An 18,882-nucleotide genomic window follows, 5' to 3' on the forward strand; every position below is an offset into this window, starting at 1 on the left:
TCTTGAGCTGTGAGCATGGTAAATTCAAGGCTGTATTTACATACACTGCCAGAGATGGTAGAGATTTAACTACAGAGAGCTGAAAACAAAAAACAGGAGACCATGACAATAGTTGCAATAGGAGTTGTTAAATAAATCTGAACTATTAAAAAAATATGAAGGTTAGTAGCAGAATGCTTTAAAGGATAAATTTCTGGAACTGAAATACTGTATCAATTTTTACAACAAACAGTGATCCTCAGAGTATTTTCTTTTAGGGTTTGATTGTGTTTTGTCATTGCCTGACCATTGCATCTTCATTTATGTGTCTCCTTTACTTAAGTATGTAAGTAAGTGCACTTAACGCAGTAATTACTACTCTGTTTTATAAGCAGATCTTAAAGATACTTTCAACATCCTTCATCACACACTTTCTAGGCTATTTTTGAGTTTTTTATATGCTTAGATAGAAGTTACCTGGTGTCAGTCAGAAGCATAAACCTCTTTGAAAAGCAAGTCTACTTAAATGACTTTTCAGAACTAAGTGACCTAATCCTTCTTTTTCTTAAAATTATCTGGATAATTTTTAGAGCTGAAAATAGCCCAGTAGATTGGATAGAAAACTCTTCTATTTGTAAAATAAAAATTCTACAAGAGTTGCACAAATGGAGGATAAGAAGCTACTAATTTATGAACTTCAAATAGGATATAGTTATTGCTTTTGTTCACCAGTACAGAAAAAGTAGCATCTGAAGTTTATTTTCCACTGATCCTGAAATGAAGAATTATAATAAAAATATAACAATGCAGAGTGAATGACTAACGTATTTTGAAGTTTTGCCATTATAGATATTAAAGTAGTCTTATGTAGGTAATGTAAGTTGCATCTGTGCAAGTAAGTTCCATCTGTACAAAACTTAGCCAGGAGGTTGTGGATGCTCTCTCTCTAATCCATGTGTTGGTACATGATATATTTTTTTTAAACCTTTTCTAATAGGTACGTAATCTTGCATTAACCTGTTAAAATGTAGTGCAGCAGCATATCGGCTGAAATTGTTTTATGGGGTGTTGAATACTTTCAGATCAGCAATTAACCTTTTAGTCTTCTGTCACACTGGTGAGTATCTAGCATCAAAGCATCTTTTTGAGGGTTCAGTAGAGTCTTGAACTTGAGCACCAGAAAAGCAGTACAGCTCTTTAGGAGCGCTGCACTATGTTCATAGTGTTGACTAAGCCTTTTGAGCATTAGACGTGCGTTTTGAATTGCAGGAAGCTGAGGGAATGAGAAAGGCTGTTGATGGTTCATGGAGTGCTCTGCTGTAGGTTGCCTGAAAGTGCAGCCAGGGTGACCTAGTGATGACAGCACCTTTGGCCCCAATTGGCTTGCTCCCTCTTGGGGCATTTGCAAACCCGTCGACTGCCACTGCTCACAACACAGCCCCAGCGTGGAGGCTGCACTCCAACAGCTTTGAAGCTGCTGGCACCTTGAGTGTCTTCAACCGCAACTCATCATGGGTGATCTGTGGTTAATGAAAAGTGGATTTGATTCCTCCCCAGAGAAAAATGACAATTCAAGCACAAGGTCTTTTTGTGGAGCAATAAATAAGACTGTTTCATGAAGCCTTGAGAGGAGAGACTTTGGGAGGAAAATTAAGACATATAAAATGACAGAAAATAATTGGAGTAACTTCACAGAATCATTGTGTCTGGCTTTGAAAAGAAATGCCCTAAGATTGCCTTGGGATTTATATTGCAACAGGAAATCATTAGCCTATGACAACATGATATTTCATCGACATCATCTAAGTATACCCTCCCTGAAATGTTTTCCATTTTAAAACAAGGTTATGAGTTTCAGCTATACCAAAATCATATCATTCTCATTTTATGTTCCTTTCTGTAAGACACAAATATAACTACTTATGAAGACCTTGAATGAATTACTCCTGAGATTTAAGTGTTCCTTGAAGTAGAACTTAAAGAAGTTGTGGCTGAGATCAACAGACAAGACTTATAGGACTTATATTTTGCTGTCATGTCATAGCAGAGTTTGTAAAGAATATGTATCTTTTATTGGATGAAATAAGATAGCAGTATTTAACTAAACTATATATGCCCAGGTATGTTGGCACTTTAATAAAATAACAAAACTTACTTTCCTTAAACTGTTAAGACTATACACAGTTTTTTTATACAGTATGACTTTTGCATAGTCTTATCTGGCAATTTTTCTTTAGGAGCCCCTTGTACTGCTGCACATTTTTGAATGTGGAAGTTCAAGATACCTATTAAGCTTTTGTATTTTCTTTTTTTATAGGCTATATGTGTGGGTTCAGAAAGTATGCAGATAATGTATCCTGCAATCTTTGACCAGCTGTTGGCCTTTGTAGAATTTTCCTGCAAACCTCCACAGTATGGACAGCTGGAAACAAAGCACATTGCAAATGCAAAGTATAATCAGGTAATTAATTAGAAATCTCACTTGTTTCACTTGGCACGTGAACACAATTCAGCTTCAGGTATAGGTTGTTTAGCAAGATGCGTTTATTCCATCTGTAAAAGCTTCACTGGGCATGTTGTGTAATAATTTATTAGTATTTTTTTATATGCTTTTCTTATCTTCATTTGCTCCCTTTGAATTCTGCTTTGCTTTTATATTTTCTGTTTTTCCATGTAGGAAAGGTCTTGTCTGGACACCAGACATAGTGAACGTGTCTGAATGTGTCCAGCGACTAATCTCAAATAACTTGTCCTACATGTGATAATAAATTTAATGGGAAGACACAATAATTTTGAATGGAGAAAATTCCCTCAAGCTGCAAATTTTTTAATTGCACGTGCTGTAGAGAAATAGGACATGTTCAGTAATTCTTTTTATCTGTGTGGTCTGCTGTTCACTAAGCATGAACATCTGAATCAGTGTAATCAAAGAGGTAACTATTATGTATGTATTAATTTTTCTTATTCTATTTGTCCTGCAACACAATGGAATCACTAGATACAACTATTTGCACCGGTGAGTTAAATTTCCTTAAAGATTGTCCTAATGTAGTTGTCTTGCCTAGACTGCAACATTTCTCCTACTGAATGTACTTTACTTCAGTGTAGAGTACATATTCATAGCCAGACTATGTTGTATTTGACAGTTTTGTTGCTTGGACCATATTTTTAGCAAACTTTGCATGCATTAAACTGAGAGTTCAATGCAAAATATACCTTTTCCGTTCCTTAATTTATATGTCTTCACATATAGTTCAGTAATTTACTAATTTCTTTTCGTAGGCGGAATGGGTAGCATTGAATTACGTACCATTTGCTGAGAGATCATTGGAAGTTGTTGTGGACTTATACCAAAAGACAGCTTGCCATAAAGCTGTGGTAACAGAGAAAGTTCTTCAGAACATTATTAAGGTAAAAGTTTGTCTTGTGTATGCTCTGAATTTGATGAGCTTATATTGAAAACCATGAGTTTTATTTTGCGCTAGTGTTGATAAGCACTTTCTGGGAAGCTTAAAGCTTTAGTAAACAAATCATTATTTTGTGAAGGTGAGCAGCAGGTGCTAATTTCTTTTGAAGCAGCAGGGCTGTTGATTAGGCTATATGTATTGTTCTTTAGCTGGATAATGTCAGCTTCAGTGTTTCAGTGTTAAGATAAAAAACTAACAAATGTATCAGGCCATAAAATATTGATTTTGAAAGTATTATGCAGCTCATTCTAATAAGCAAGCCTCTTCGTAAATATGGCAATGAAGGCCAAAGACCAATCTCTGTAGACTGGCATATATACCTGGGCGGTGCATGCTTTACCTATTGCTTACATTTGTTTTTAAAGACTTGGTGTGTTGCTGATGTAGCTATGAAAAGTTACAGGTGCACAGTTGTGCCTTTAAGGTGAAATTGGCAAACTTTCAGTATTTTTTTTTATCTTGTTTCCATTTTGACAAATAACTTTGGTAAATAATGGAAGTAGTAGTAAATGTCTGGAAAAGAAATGTACGCGACCTAGGTTTGTTTGTAATGACTTGGCTGACATCAAATTGTTCCTGTATAGAAATTTAGAAACCCGAATGTATTTAAAATAGTTATGTGGTATTATTTGGCATCTGTTACCAATTAAATATTTGTATTTCAAAGTTAATGCAGTTGTTTTCCACTTCTGTTTTAATGGGATAAGTGAAACTGATATAAGCACCACTTTTCATTAATGTTCTCCATTGATAATAATGTGATCTATCGTAGTAGATGATAATGGGTTTTAAATTATTTTTAGGTTTTCTAAAGCCATATTGATATTGGAATTAGATTTGACCCCTATGAAGAAAAGCAGCAGAAGAAAATACTTTGTTTACCTCTAGGGTTAGATCCTAGCTCTCTTAATTTTTGACAGTAAACTCACTCTTGAGCAAGAGTGAGTCTTTCCTCTTTCCTCCCTTTGCTTTCATCAAATCAGACACTTCATTAAAAGCACTGGAAATCTATGTGTAATACCCAAATTTAGTGATTATGTATGTGGATGTAAATCAAATAATCAATTTTCCAAGATAACTTGGTATCAGGTTGTAGGTAGTTTGACTAACAATGCTAAAAGGAATACATATAGTGTAAATAGTACATATGCTTAATGTTTTTAAACCCATTAATTACTTTATTTTCTAGATAATGAAGCTGTCTTTCTGACAGACTTACATTTTGCTGTGTTTTCATCTACTATACATTTGAATTGTATTGCAGCCTTTATCTTAGAATTTAATTAACTCTTTTTGCTTTTCAGCTTCATGTGGTTTAACAGTCAGCAATGAGCAGGTGTCCTGCAGTGGTTATATACACAGTTTGACTTTTACATATTAGGAAAAGTTTAAATTGAATTAGACTTTTTTCCTTTACTGTGGAAGCACCTGGAATAGCTTTTTAGGAACAGGAGTAAACTCTCCAGAATACACTCATGATAACAAACTGCCTGCAATCTGTTAGATGTGGCACTTAGGGACATGGTTTAGTGGTGGACTTGGCAGTGCTAGGCTAATGGTTGGACTTGCTGATCTTAAAGGGCTTTTCCAATTCTATGATTTGATGTTAGGAAAGCGGATTTGTGAGGTTTAGCAGAAATGGTGGATGGCAATACAGAAATGAAAGTTAGTATGTAATTTCGTAGTGTAATTGGTAATGGATCAACTCTGACTTCTAACCTTGTACTTTGCAACAGATCGGTGCTTTAGCCAGCTGGTATATGGTAAATCATCTTTATAATTATGTTTTAAAAGAGCATCTCATATACCAGCAGAAAAGGTGGGGATGTGTACTGTCATCTATGACAGCGTTTGGCAAGATCTTCTGCAGAAACTAGTCATATTCTTAGATTTGTCTGAGCAACCATAGATTTTGTTTTAACTTTCATTTTGCAGACACTAAGAATACCTCTTAGTCTGAAATATTCCTGCCCTTCTGAAAGCACATGGAAGCTCGCTGTTTCCTCTCTTCTCAAAGTTCTCTCCATTGGACTACCTGTTGCAAGGCAACATGCGTCTTCTGGAAAATTTGACAGTATGTGGCCAGAGCTAGCAAATACTTTCGAAGACTTTTTATTCACCAAAAGGTAAACACAATTTCCTTTTTTCTGTTTTTGTTTTTATAACTGGAAAATATTTCTCAGTAATTTGTTCAGTAAATGTGTCAGTAGAGTTCTGTAAAAATAGCCCTATCTTTAGAGATATTTGAAATCTGAAATTTACTTTAATGATTGAAGTATACAAGGTAACCAGCCTGTCAGCTTCAAAAAATAAAGTAGTTGAAAAACCTTCAGTTAAAAGGTGAAATGTCAGAGCAGGAGTGAGCTCAACTGACCTCTGAATATAAGGCATAACCTTTCTGACCAGTCCAAGGAATTCTGTATTGATTCCCAAGGATAGATTTGATGAAGAGTTAGTGATGTGTACTCAATTTGTTCCTTTTTTCACTTTGAACAGAATTGCAATAGTTGTGGTTTTTTGTGAAAGTGAGTACAATTAACTGTATGTATTTCTCTTGAGTTCCATCTTGAAATATTCAACTTACTACGAATTTTGTAAAATTATTTCTTATATTGCTGTTCACTTAGAAGCCCATAATTATCTTGCATTTGTTTCTACCCGAGATAAATTGACTGTACCTTAATAATAAGCCACACTTCATTTAGAACACTTTGTGAAAAGTGTAGCTAGATAGTCGGATTTATAACTAGACAGATAGGCAGATGTATAAGGTATAGGCCAAGATGTATAAGATGTATAGGCCACACTGTAGTTGTGGCCATATTGAGAAAGTCCAGAAGCGAAGAATCGTAATGAGCAAAGACTTAGACAGTCTGATCTATTAGTTTGTTCAATCAAAAGAATATTTCGTTAGGAAGACGTGATAAATCTCCAGAATATGGTAAAAGATTGCTCCAGAGAAGAATTTTAATTGTCCCTTGAGAATGGGTAACAGCAGATTTCAGTACAGCAAAGATTATCTAGGTTTGCCATCAAGGAAACCTTTCACTGTAAGGAAGGGTAGGTATTGTAGAAGGTCACTTCGGAGCGGTGTGGAATTTCCATCTTCTGTGAACAGCTGTGGATAAGCATCTATTAGGATTACTTTGAGTATATTTAATAGTATCTCAGGTTGAAGGGCAATGTTGAATATGAAAAATTTTAATTCCCTGATTTTCTGTGTGTATGCTGATTTCAGTAACAAGTGAATCTTTTCAACAGAAAACAGTTGTGTTCTTCTGTACCTAAGACTAATATGCTGTGTATTTTTATGTGTACAGTTTTCAAACACACAGAAATCAGAAACCAAACGCAGCTGTACTTACTAATGATGAGTAAATAGCAGCTTGCCCAAACCAGACAAAAAATAAATACCAATGAAAATTAATTTGAGACATATCCGTTAGTGGAAATGTTTGTAAATAATGAATGGGTTTGGAATTTCATGAATAGGCTTATGTGACAATTGAATGAAAAACTTTTGGGTTTGCATTTACTTCAGGGCAATATTATTAAATAGGAGGACCTTAAAATAAAAAAGCTCATCAAGACTCCATAAGAGACTTTAATCATCCAAATTTTGTTTTGATTCTTCACTATTTCTTTAATTTAAAATAATCTTTGCGGTATCTTGTTTGGTTTTGTTTTGAGCTGTGGTTAGTAGTCATGCTTCCATTCTGAGCCAGGCAGTCCAGACCAGTTAACACCCTGTAACCAATACCAATGTTGGGTTAGGAAAACTAGAATGGAGAGTTGTAGAGGAATGTATGTTCACTTAGAAGTTACTGTGGGAATATGTACTGCTATTTTCTGTAAATGAATTCACAGTATCACAATATGTTTGGGATTGGAAGGGACCTCAAAAGATCATCTAGTCCAATCCCCCTGCTGGAGCAGGAACACCTAGGTGAGGTTGCACAGGAACATGTCCAGGCGGGTTTTGAATGTCTCCAGAGAAGGAGACTCCACAACCCCCCTGGGCAGCCTGTTCCAGTGTCTGTCACCCTCACTGAGAAGAAGTTTTTCCTCAAATTTAAGTGGAACCTCTTGTGTTCCAGCTTGATCCCATTACCCCTTGTCCTATCATTGTTTGCCACCGAGAAGAGCCTGGCTCCATCCTCGTGGCACTCACTCTTTATATATTTATAAGCATTAATAAGGTCACCCCTCAATCTCCTCTTCTCCAAACTAAAGAGACCCAGCTTCCTCAGCCTTTCTTCATAAGGGAGATGCTCCACTCCCATAATCATCTTCGTTGCCCTACGCTGGACCCTCTCCAGCAGTTCCCTGTCCTTCTTGAACTGAGGGGCCCAGAACTGGACACAATATTCCAGATGTGGTCTCACTAGGACAGAGTAGAGGGGAAGGAGAACCTCTCTCGATCTACTAACCACCCACCTTGTAATACACCCCAGGATGCCATTGGCCTTCCTGGCCACAAGGGCCCAGTGCTGGCTCATGGTCATCCTGCTGTCCACCAGGACCCCCAGGTCCCTTTCCCCTACACTGCTCTCTAATATGTAAGACACGGCCGGGCGCGGTGGCGTGCGCCTGTTGTCCCAGCTGTGCAGGGAGGCAGAGTCTGTCGGATCACTTGAGCCCAGGGTTCGAGTCCCGCAGAGCGGCGCTGAGGCTGTTGGAGCTGTGTTCGGTGTTGAAACCCCGGAGGGGTGGGGCCGGGGGCACCCGTGTAATTGAGTATTGAATTATTCCTAAGTATCTGCACAACAGATGAAACATATCCATTTTGCATGTTGTTAGCTGATCCAGACTGGCACTGTTACAGTTTTAGGGTATTAATCTTTCATAAATCCAGAGAAGTAAGATTATCACAGATCTTCAATGTAGTTCAAGGTAATCAACTATCATTTGCATGACATTTGGGCCAAATATGTTGCCTGTTTTTCCTAATTTACAGCGAGCGATTTAGACTTTTCTTGAAAGTTGTTCCAACCATAGAAATTCGATCTTAATATGATACTTGCTAGAAACAATCACTGATGGCATTAATTCTAATAGCTTTTGCCAGGTGTCATACATACGAAAATATTCTCTGGAGGTAAAGGAAAAATAGTACTTCTGTGAATATTTGTGATGCCCCTAAAACTTGTCTGTCTTCACTTTAGTCTGGTTTTACCTCTTTCAAGGCAAATGTGATTTAGGGATCAACATTTTCATCAGAATTAAAGACGTTCTCAGAAAAATTAGATGAAAATTTTCTGTTCTCTCACTTAGAAGCTTTAAAATTTGAAAGAATTTAAAATACTAAAAACAGGCTGGTGGTTTATAGAACCATATGGCTACAGCAGGATAATTTGGCCTGTTATTATGATTAATGGCAATTATCATTACTCTTTCCTGGCTTATTATGAGTAGATGATTTTTGCTTATATAGTTGTATGTTGTATGGCTGCTGAACGTCTGGTTTGGGGTTTTTTGCCCCCTTAATGTCCATCTTTTTCTAAATAGCAGTTTGTCTTCCCAAGTGGATGGTTCTTCTACTTGCAGTTAGATCTTTATCCCTTAGTAACTTTAGGGTAGAGAGCTTTTCTGTTCCCACTATCAGCCTGAGCTTTGTGGTCCTAAAAAAAGTTAAAGCTAAGAAAGGACTACATCTGTCTCATGCGAGTAGTCAGGACCATTAGTAATAGCAGTCATTTCTCCTTTTCTTCATCCTCTTCTCCACAATGCTCCTGAGGCGTGCCTCTCTCCCTGTGATGCAAGGAGGGCCCTAGAGATAGCTGTGGAAGTTCCTCACGTTGAGGTAATTCTCTTCTGATTTCCTTTGGTTAAGTCCTTGCACATTTCTGGGCAAGATGCTGTGAAATAAGCCTTGGCAAATAGGGCAACCAGTCCCTTTCATGTTAGAATTTTCTAAGTTGTGTCTTTTGGTGGATTGTAATTGGAGTATAGTCAGTCTCTTATATTTGTAGTTGTTCCATTTTTAAGTAAATTGAATTCAGAATTTTCAAATTCACTGTGTTCTTTCAATTCTTTGTTACAGTTCTAATAGAAAATATATATTAATCATAGTGGTGTCTTATTCCAGAGTAATGCGGGAGAACCTGTTCACTGTTTTGAATGTAACAGCTAAAATTTATTGCTGAGTTGAGGTACATTTCAGCCTTCAGATTATAGGAGAAGGCAATGGGAATGTCCTTTCCAACTGTCCATGTCAGTCCATTATTTTAGGCCATATAGGTGGTATAAAAGCTGTTTTTCAGTGCGTTTCCTGATTTATTTATATTAACAGTGAGTTGTGTTTTTTAAAAAAACTTTTAGCAGTACTTGGATTTTGGTCTGCATCACTAAAATCAATTAACCAAGCCACAAATGAAAAGGTGAGAGCACCCTGTGCTCTTAAATAGATCAGTGACTTGTAAACTTGGTTTGAGTGACCCTGCTGACCGTAACTGTGCCTTACTGCAGCCATGAGTCAGGCGTTGCTGGTGGCTTTCCAGCTTGCAAATATACCGTGCAGGGCAGGGGGTCCAGGTCAGGTGCAGAAGTGACAAATCTGGCTGTGCTGCTGAAGACCAGTATGGCTTGAAAAGGTTCTGGAGCACAAAGAATTTGGAAAATACAATTCAGGTAGACACCCCAAGAGGCTATCAGTGAGACAGAGTAACAGCATTACTGCATTATCTGGATTTTTACCATTTCCAACGTGTCACCCCTTGTGACAGGAATATAGTCAGATATATCGTTAGTCCTGAATACAGTTAGAACTGAAAGTTTACTTCCTTGTGCCAGCATTTTATATTTCTCCTAAGTTCTCCTCTTCAAGGAAACAGAAGTGTTTTGTCACAAAGAAACTTACTTGTCTTCCTTCACTCCTGTATACCTTTAAATACTCCACACTTTCCACTATAGACTGTTCTACATCGGGGTGTCAAACTCATTTTTACCAGGGGCCACATCAGCCTCATGGTTGCCTTCAAAGGGCCGAATATAATTTTAGGACTGTGTAAATGTAACTACTCCTGCATTTATTTACTCGTACATGTTCCATGCTATCATCTGTCCAGGGTGCATGCAAAGCTAGGTAAATCTCTCCCTTTATACCAGCCCTTCAAACCTTTATTTTTCAAAGCTGACTTAGCACTGCTGGGGTGGTTCTAAATATGAATTACCTGCATCGCTGTAAAACTTGGAAATATCTTACTGCATTCAGTCCTCCTAGTAAAACAGATTTGGCTAGTTTTTCCCTTTATTCATTAAAATATCTCAGTGCATATTGTCTCATTTTTCTCCAAGTCTCTGCCTGGCTGAGGATAGAGTAGAAAGATAAAGCTTTTTCTATTTCACTGATGTTCTAACTTTTTAATCAATATTTTAAACATTTTTCTAATCTAACTCACAATTCTTGTTATCTCTGTAGTGCTAGAAATCACATGTGTAGATAACGTAATATTGCTTCTGCCAGTGAAACTGAGTTGGCATTGGTTAAGCAAGAGGTCAGTGTGGTTAAAATGCTTAAATTAAAGCTCTGTGAACCTCTGTGTTTAAAATGTTGAACCTCCTCTGCATGGTCTTGCCTTTGTCTTTTGGACGGGAACCAGTTTTCAAGGCAGCTGTGGGGCTGAATGGGAGGAGACATTCATTGATGTTTCAAAAGTACAAAGCACAGCAGAAATGGTCTCTGCAGCTTTGTACATCAAGAAATTTCAAATATGGCCAAAAGAGCCCAGGTAAATGAAATAGGAAAATGTTACTGTCAGAGAGAATTAACAGCTTCTGAGCAATAAGCTTCAGCTTTTTTTTTTTTTTTGAGCAAGCTGTAGCTGAGGCGGCTCAATAGTTTTGATTTTTATTATAAATCAAAATGACATTTAAAAATTAATACATTTCATGTAACTTAATTTACACAAAATTGTCTTCTGGTAAGAGGCTGGTCTGTTTATTATTTCGTATCATTCTTCTTTCCCAGAGGCTTTATGGAAGCATGTCAAGCCATTATATAAAATAAAATTCAACAAATGCGTGTACATATCTATAATTTACTAGAGCAGAAGGCTGTGCTTACGTGAGGGAATTAAATCAATACTCTCCAAAAAGCTGCTTGAGAGCAGAGTGCTGCTGCGGCGGCTGTTTGCTGGTGTCGGGAGCTCCGCAGCAGCGCAGCCACACGCAGCATCGCGCCGCCTCTGCTCTTCCCCAGCTCTGCACCCTCCTGGTGCAGTTTCACTGTGTTACATCCTACCCGTAAAGCTTTTGGCCCCTGGATAGATGCATCTTACTTGCAAAAATTTATTTGGAAGTAGTTGGCTACATGAACGAGTGTGTAGCAGAATCTGTAGCATATATGAGAGATTGGATATGGACAACTGGAGAGAAAGGTCTTAAAACCTCTTTATAGTAAATCTCGTCTGAGCACACCAGTCATAAATTAGGAAGTGTCAGAATGAAGGCTTCTCATGTATTATGACATGCGTATGTATGCATCATAACAGTTTATGTTACTATTTAAAGGTTCTGCATAGTTAACTTCTTTATATGTTACTAAAGGTACTGACTGAACAACTACTTAATATATTATTTTATTCTTGGTTTTCAACATATAACTCCATATTTTGTAACTGCCTAACACACAAACCAATAATAAATACAATATTTCATATTTTCTTCTTTGGGTTCTTTTACGTCTGTAGTCATACACATAACATTTGAATGTTTTAGAGATGGTGGTGAAGTTATATACATAAAATCCTTTTGAGGAAGAGAGATACATTTATTTTTTCAAGCAGGAACATTGCTACCTACTGTCATAATTGTCAAAACTGAAAATTATCTGTAGCTGTAAAGACTGAACAACTGGTATCTCATGCATAGCACCTACAAGATGGGAGAAAACAAAAACAACCAACCTTTATCTTGGAAAAATGTATTATTTGACTTGGTCAGCATTATGTAGGCGCACTGGGGTGGAGGGGGGGAAGAAATCAACACTGTTAGCCAAACTGGCCAGATTTGAATGAGCTTTAGAAGCCTCCAGAGTTCTTGAACTTTTCATTATAATGAAAAAGGGCAGTGGGATGGAGAAGACAGGCCCAGACAAGTACCCTTAGGAGGACAAGGCTGGCACAGGTTCATGGTCGCATCTTTGGCAGCTGCCCTGCCAGTGAGCATGTGCTGAGCTCGAACTACCCACCATGGCTCTTGTTTCCTGGGGAGGGACATGGGGGTGCAGGAAGAAGCTGAGGGCTGGGGAGGGAGTTTGGCAATAAGCCACAGGATGCCAGTCTGCACCGATTCCTCTGCTTACAGAACAGCTTGGGTCTTTGTTCAGTCAGGAGCCCTGTTTTCCACGCATCTGCCTATTCTGCCATAAATTAGGCAGGGAATGTAGCAGATTGACCCAGTCGTTTTCCTTCCTTCTCTGTAGAGGCCATCCTGTGTACTTAATCAAATGGTTTCTCTGGAGAAAATAAAGTATTGTCTCATTTAAACTGCATCATAACACACAAACATACACAGGAACAGCGAGTTGAATTACCAAAGGCAATCTCAATTCCAGCATTTCTAACCATTCCTTTCAAGTGGCCAAATTTCCAAACTGTTCCTCATTTATTTTAAAGACAAAAAAGTAAAATTATGAGGAGAGAATTTACTATGTGAGATTATATTGACCTTTTATAGTGCCTTGTTTCTGATTTTTGTTGTTAGTGCTACTAGTTACTCCATCAGCTGTAATAAGATGTTACCTTCTGTGTAAATCAGACAGTATGGAGAAACTGAACCCACCATCCAGTGGGTTTTGCAACTGTCTTTACATTTCAGAAGAATGTAGGTATGAGTATTCCAACTTCTGTTCTGTGTCAGAAAAACAAGGACAACGTAACTAGGTCAGAACAGACACATAGCTCAACCTAATCTGCTGATTTCTGTTGGATCACTGGTGTGCCCAAGGAAGGGTGCAAGGTGAACACCTAGTGCTGTTTTCATTATATGCTCCCAATTTACGTAGCTTAGAAAGTTCCTGTACCACAGTTTGGCATTTGCTCGTAATCCACTGTTTGTTTTAATCATTTCACCAACTGTATGTTGAATCTGTGTAGATTATATCAGGCGACCTTATGATATGGGATTACAAGCAAGGTATTGAAAAGATTATCATATGAAGTACATTATTCGATTTTTTTTTTTTTTTTTTTTTTTTTTTTTTTTTTGGTAATTATTATTTTTTCTTTGAACCTACTGCTTGGTTCCCTGCCTTCAAATCCTTATTCATAGGCAGGAATTATACCCAAGGCCCAAGGTACTTCATTCCTGTTAGTGGAGTAGAAGGAGATCTGTAAAGCAAAACATTTAATGATGAGGACCCATCACCCACAGAGTACTCACTTTAGGTGTTTTAATTCAGAGGAGTTCTGGTCTGGATCCCTGTCCTGCAAGCATCCACAAGAGCTAGACTGTAGATGCTTGGAGTGCATCTTTTGGTTTAGTTTCATCAAAAAGGGAATCCAGTTCTGTGCATTCTAAGACCAGATGTGAACCAGGGTTTATAAACAGAGATGTCTAAATGATTAACTTAAAAAGCCCATGTCTGATGCGAACTAAAACACTGAGGTAGGCACATCAGCTGAAGTAGTTGATTGCTGTCTAAGTAGAAGACCTTTACCCTTTCTGTCCTGCTGAGGAGTTTGGCAGAAGCATAATGCAGTAAAGGAAAGGGAATTTGAATCCACTTAACAGGTAGACCAGTAAGTACAAGGAACGACTCAGTGAATTAGATAAAACCTCAGCAGAGAAAACTGTGTGACTAATGGTTGGCATAAAATTTCCAGTGAAATTATACAAGTTTTCCAAACTTAGAAACAGGTAAGGTAAGATCTTATAAAGCATTGGGCAATCTTCATGGTTGAATCACGTCTGGACTTTCAATCTGTAAAGAATTCTTTATATACAGTTCTGAATTTCTTCAAAATAATTGATTGTAAAATAGGTTTGCCTCTTCATAAAATTAATTAAGAATGAGAACAAATATATCATTTCAGTTATCAAGAAAAGAGACAAAGTAATGTCCTATTAATGAAAACTATATTTCATTAATGCAAAAGAAAACACAAAATAAAAATGGAGTTTTTTACAAATGTACTGCTGAAAATCAAAAGTCTCTTGCTTAGAGAGATTAAAAGTAAAAAGTAATAAACCATGAACCCCTGATAATACCTTCACAGACTCATCTAAAGGGATATTGTGACTTTTGCAAATATAAGACAAAAGAGATTGCTTTGAGATGCATATGAAAGATGGTGTTGGTGATGCAAGTCCGTAATCAGGTCCATCAGCTGTAACTCTTCAATTTTTGTGGTTTACTACTTTTTTTCCTTTAAACCATACGTACATTCATTATCCATAAGATTTTATTCACCAATGTTAATCATTACCATATCGTAGTACCAACTTCATGTGTATAACTTTTTATGTAATGTGTTTTTCCCATACTTATCTCCTTACACATGTTGTGAATTTAAAAGTATAATGTAGTATGTTTATTTTTAGTACACCTCCTGATAATCTATCAATTCAAGAATTTCAGAAGAATGAGAATATTGATGTTGAGGTAAGGAGACTGTGAAAAATATATTAGACTGTTGAATATAATGTGAAAGTGACATTGACAGATTGCGTTTGGTTCTGAAGTAGTTTACTTCTTATCTGCTCAAGTTCCCACCAGCACAGAGCAGCTAAACCAGAATGTGCTTCTCCCTCAAACCCATTATCTGACTCTTACTTATTATGTTATTGCCAAGCGATTACACAGGTAATTGTAAACCATGGAGGAAGCCAACAATTAAACCTAAGTGAGTGCTTTCCGTGTGGAGGGTGGACATTAAGTCAGCAATGACATTGTTGCCCTCCAGATGTGTTCTCGATATTTAAAACCTTGTTGTGTAAATGGAGCAATTATGTATTGCTTGTGCAGAACAGGGGTGCTGTAAGTGTAAAAGTGATGATGTTTGGTTGGATAAGGCCAAAGAGCCGAAGAAAATTAAGAGAAGATGATACTTGGAAGGAAGAGGGACCAGTCCCCTTTCAGACCAAGACAAAGAGATGTGGCAGACCAGGGATTAGGGGTACAAAGGAAAGGGGGTTGCAGAGAAGGCATGGCAGTATCTGTGGGTTTGATCTCCTGTCATCACTCCAGAGTGGCAGCTGGGACACAAAGACTGCTGGATGAAAAGCAGGAGCGGCTCTGTGTGCAGCGAGCAGAACTCTGAGATCTAATGCATTAATTTATGGAGATCTCAACCCACTTTGTTCCTGAATGCGAGCATCGAAACCAAGGATAGAAAGCATTTGAGTTAATGTGCATTGCCTTAAGCTTGTTTAGATAATTAACTCACTTGTTCTGCCTTGCAGATGCCACATTGTAAGCATGTGATATATGTGTTAATGTCATAGTGAGGATATTGAATTGGGTAGAGGGAGAAGGAGACTCCTAATTTTAGATCTTTTCTTTTCAAAACCGTAAATTCAATTTGAACAATATACTTCAAATGTCAGTGGAAATGTGAATGATAACTGCTTTCAGAAACTCTGATAAAAGTGGGGGAAAAAGGTTTATTATGTCAAGCTTAATGTTACACCAAATTTTTGGACATATCTGCAAATTTTAAAAGCTAGCGTTGGAGGATTTTGTGAAGTTTCATTAAGCATGTCTCTTTTGTTTAATGTTTCTGTCTTCTTTGTACTAGAATTACAACTTTAATATTCAGAAAACCAATATAAATATATTTAATTTATTTTAGGTGGTGCAGCTTATCAGCACAGAGATACTACCATACGCTAATTTTATTCCCAAGGATTTTGTTGGTCAAATAATGACTATGCTCAATAAAGGCTCAATACATTCTCAGTCCTCCTCCTTTACAGGTATGGTACCCGAATGACAAAATATACAGAAAATGGGGTTTAAATCTACTAGACAGTAATTAAGTGATGAGAGTGCTTAGTCTGATAAAGACTTGAAGTTCCATGGCAGGTATTTATTATAGACTGTCTGTTATCCAGCTTGTTTTTATAAACTCTATTTTATTTCATGGAAGTTGCCGAGCATTCCTTGCAAGTTTTAAAAAAATTATTTCCTTCTTGGTCAGTATTGTATATAATATTGTACTTGTGTTACTTTCTACTTTCTACATAGTTTGTTTTGCGCTGTGCCAGCAAATATAGTTCTAACAATAATTTCAGATAATTGTAAGACAGGCATAATATCCCATTCTTAAAAACTAAATGACCTTAGTGTAACTATATGGTGTATCTAACCAGTATCTTCTTTGCCTTTAAGAAAAAAAAAATCTACAGTTTTTTGGTGAAAGGTTAAAAAAATGGACATAAAAGCCATTACAGGGACAAATATTTGGGTTGTACAGTACCAAATATTAGTACTTATGATGTAGAACTGCAGTTCCTGGGTTTTTCCTAACTGATTTCAAATATTTTGTTATTAAAGCAATGTCAAGTAGGTGACCTGTTACTGAATGTGTTGCATATTTTATCTTTTATTTTGGGGACAATAGTGATTGTTGCAGTCACTTTTTCTTAGAATGTATTCTTTATATTTATTCATATCACTGTTACTATTTTTTAATACTAGGGAAGTGATAACATTTTTGCAAAATATAATGAACTAATTGAAATGCAACATTTAGCATATTGGCGTGCGCACTACACAATTAAATATGTCATTTTCTTTGACAGAGGCCGAAATAGACATTCGAATGAGAGAGGAGTTTTCTAAGGTGTGTTTTGAGACACTGCTCCAGTTCTCATTCAGTAATAAAGTCACAACTCCTCAGGAAGGCTACATCTCTAGAATGGCACTTTCTGTGCTCTTGAAAAGGTCACAGGATGTGTTGCATCGCTACATAGAAGATGAGAGACTGAGTGGCAAATGTCCTCTTCCACGGTAAGTACATTGTCTTTAGGAAATGGGAGATGTTGCCAGTACTTTATGAGAAGGCTGCATTCAAAATATCACTCAGTCATTAAAAAAATATTGTGTGTGTGGAAATTAAAAGCCAGGGAAATGTTTATGGGTGAGACATTTCAAATAAAATACTGGTACCAAGTTTTTGTTGAAAAAGCTTTAAATAATAATGGTCAGATTCAGTGCTGTTACATAGAAATAGGAATGTGGCTCAGTAACTAACATTTTCAGTTACTGAAACAATGTTTCTGATATCTAGAACGTGATACTTCTGAAATCTGATTTCTCTTTATTCCCAGTAGAGCTTTGTATAGGTTATAAATTGAGAGGTGGAGTCTCCTCAAAAACAAGATAAAATATCCAAACGGCAACATTTTGAATCATTACTCAAGTAATTGATCTTGAAACAGTAAAGTTGACCGAAGTACCAGGAAATTCTTTAAAATGGGAACTTCTTTAAATTTCACTTAACTTTTGAAGTTTTTGATTATGAATGATGAAACTGATTATTTTCATGTTACAGTAATAATGTACGTGAGTTCAGATTGAGATGTGTATGCTCTTACTGCTTCCAATATCAAATTTAAAGCTATCCTGGCTGAGACAACAGCAATGATGGTAGGAAAGTTAAACAAAGATGATATCCTTAATGTCTAAATATCCTTTTTTTTTGTAGTCTTCATTGCAGCAGTTTCCATTATGTGGAGGTTTTTTTAAATGATGTGTAAGTTTCATAGAAAATGTATATTTTTGAGACAAAAATGAGTAGTTGACTGTTTGCATTTTTCCTTCTGTAGGCAACAAGTAACAGAAATCATCTTCGTTTTAAAAGCTGTCAGTACTCTTATAGATTCACTTAAAAAAACTCAACCAGAAAATGGTAAGTTATTGTTAAACAACAGGGTTCTAAACAAGGTAACATTTTATCTGCCACAGAGACATACTTATTCTTTCCTGTAGTAATTTTCACACAAATTTGAAAGAAAAGTGTAATCTGTAAGATTCAGTGTTTTGTAGTTCTGTATATATGTAGGTGGCAGATAGGCTGGAAAAAAAAATGACAGTGTTTTTCCAATATACCCCAAATTATAAGGTCTTAAGATATGTTTAATAAAATAGAAAACTTCAATTTATGGTGACTTTTATTAGATAGAGCTTGGTGTCTTCTAAAAACAAACAAGAAAACTTCCATAAAATGTTAATAGAATTCTGCGATATAGGTAGTCTCAACTAGATCCTTTTTCTTCTCATAATGCCTGTTTAGGTCGCCGTGGATCAGGCTCACGTAGGTGCTTTCTGCACTTCCAGGGCTGTACAAGTTAAACGGAGGGCCAGGCTGTTTGATACCTACCCTTGTGGTCTTGCTTTCCCTCCCTTTCTGCTCTAGTACCTCCTGTCTCCCATGTTGGGAAAGATGTCTTGGCTCATTGATGCCCGAGTAAACGATTGATAGATGTATTT

The 18,882-nt window shown here is 36.9% G+C and overlaps 1 protein-coding gene across 1 annotated transcript in view; it reads left to right on the top strand.

Annotated features, from left to right (window-relative positions):
* Positions 1–18,882, top strand: part of MON2 (MON2 homolog, regulator of endosome-to-Golgi trafficking) — a 78,443-nt gene that overhangs the window by 56,613 nt on the left and 2,948 nt on the right. Inside the window, exons 27-33 of the mRNA XM_080358500.1 lie at positions 2,297–2,440; positions 3,262–3,390; positions 5,382–5,572; positions 14,991–15,051; positions 16,241–16,364; positions 17,193–17,400; positions 18,219–18,301. Coding sequence (XP_080214626.1) covers positions 2,297–2,440; positions 3,262–3,390; positions 5,382–5,572; positions 14,991–15,051; positions 16,241–16,364; positions 17,193–17,400; positions 18,219–18,301 — 940 coding nt within the window. The remainder of the gene's footprint in view (positions 1–2,296; positions 2,441–3,261; positions 3,391–5,381; positions 5,573–14,990; positions 15,052–16,240; positions 16,365–17,192; positions 17,401–18,218; positions 18,302–18,882) is intronic.

The sequence above is a fragment of the Nesoenas mayeri genome (assembly GCF_963082525.1).
Source record: "Nesoenas mayeri genome assembly, chromosome: 1".
Taxonomy (NCBI): Eukaryota; Metazoa; Chordata; class Aves; order Columbiformes; family Columbidae; genus Nesoenas; species Nesoenas mayeri.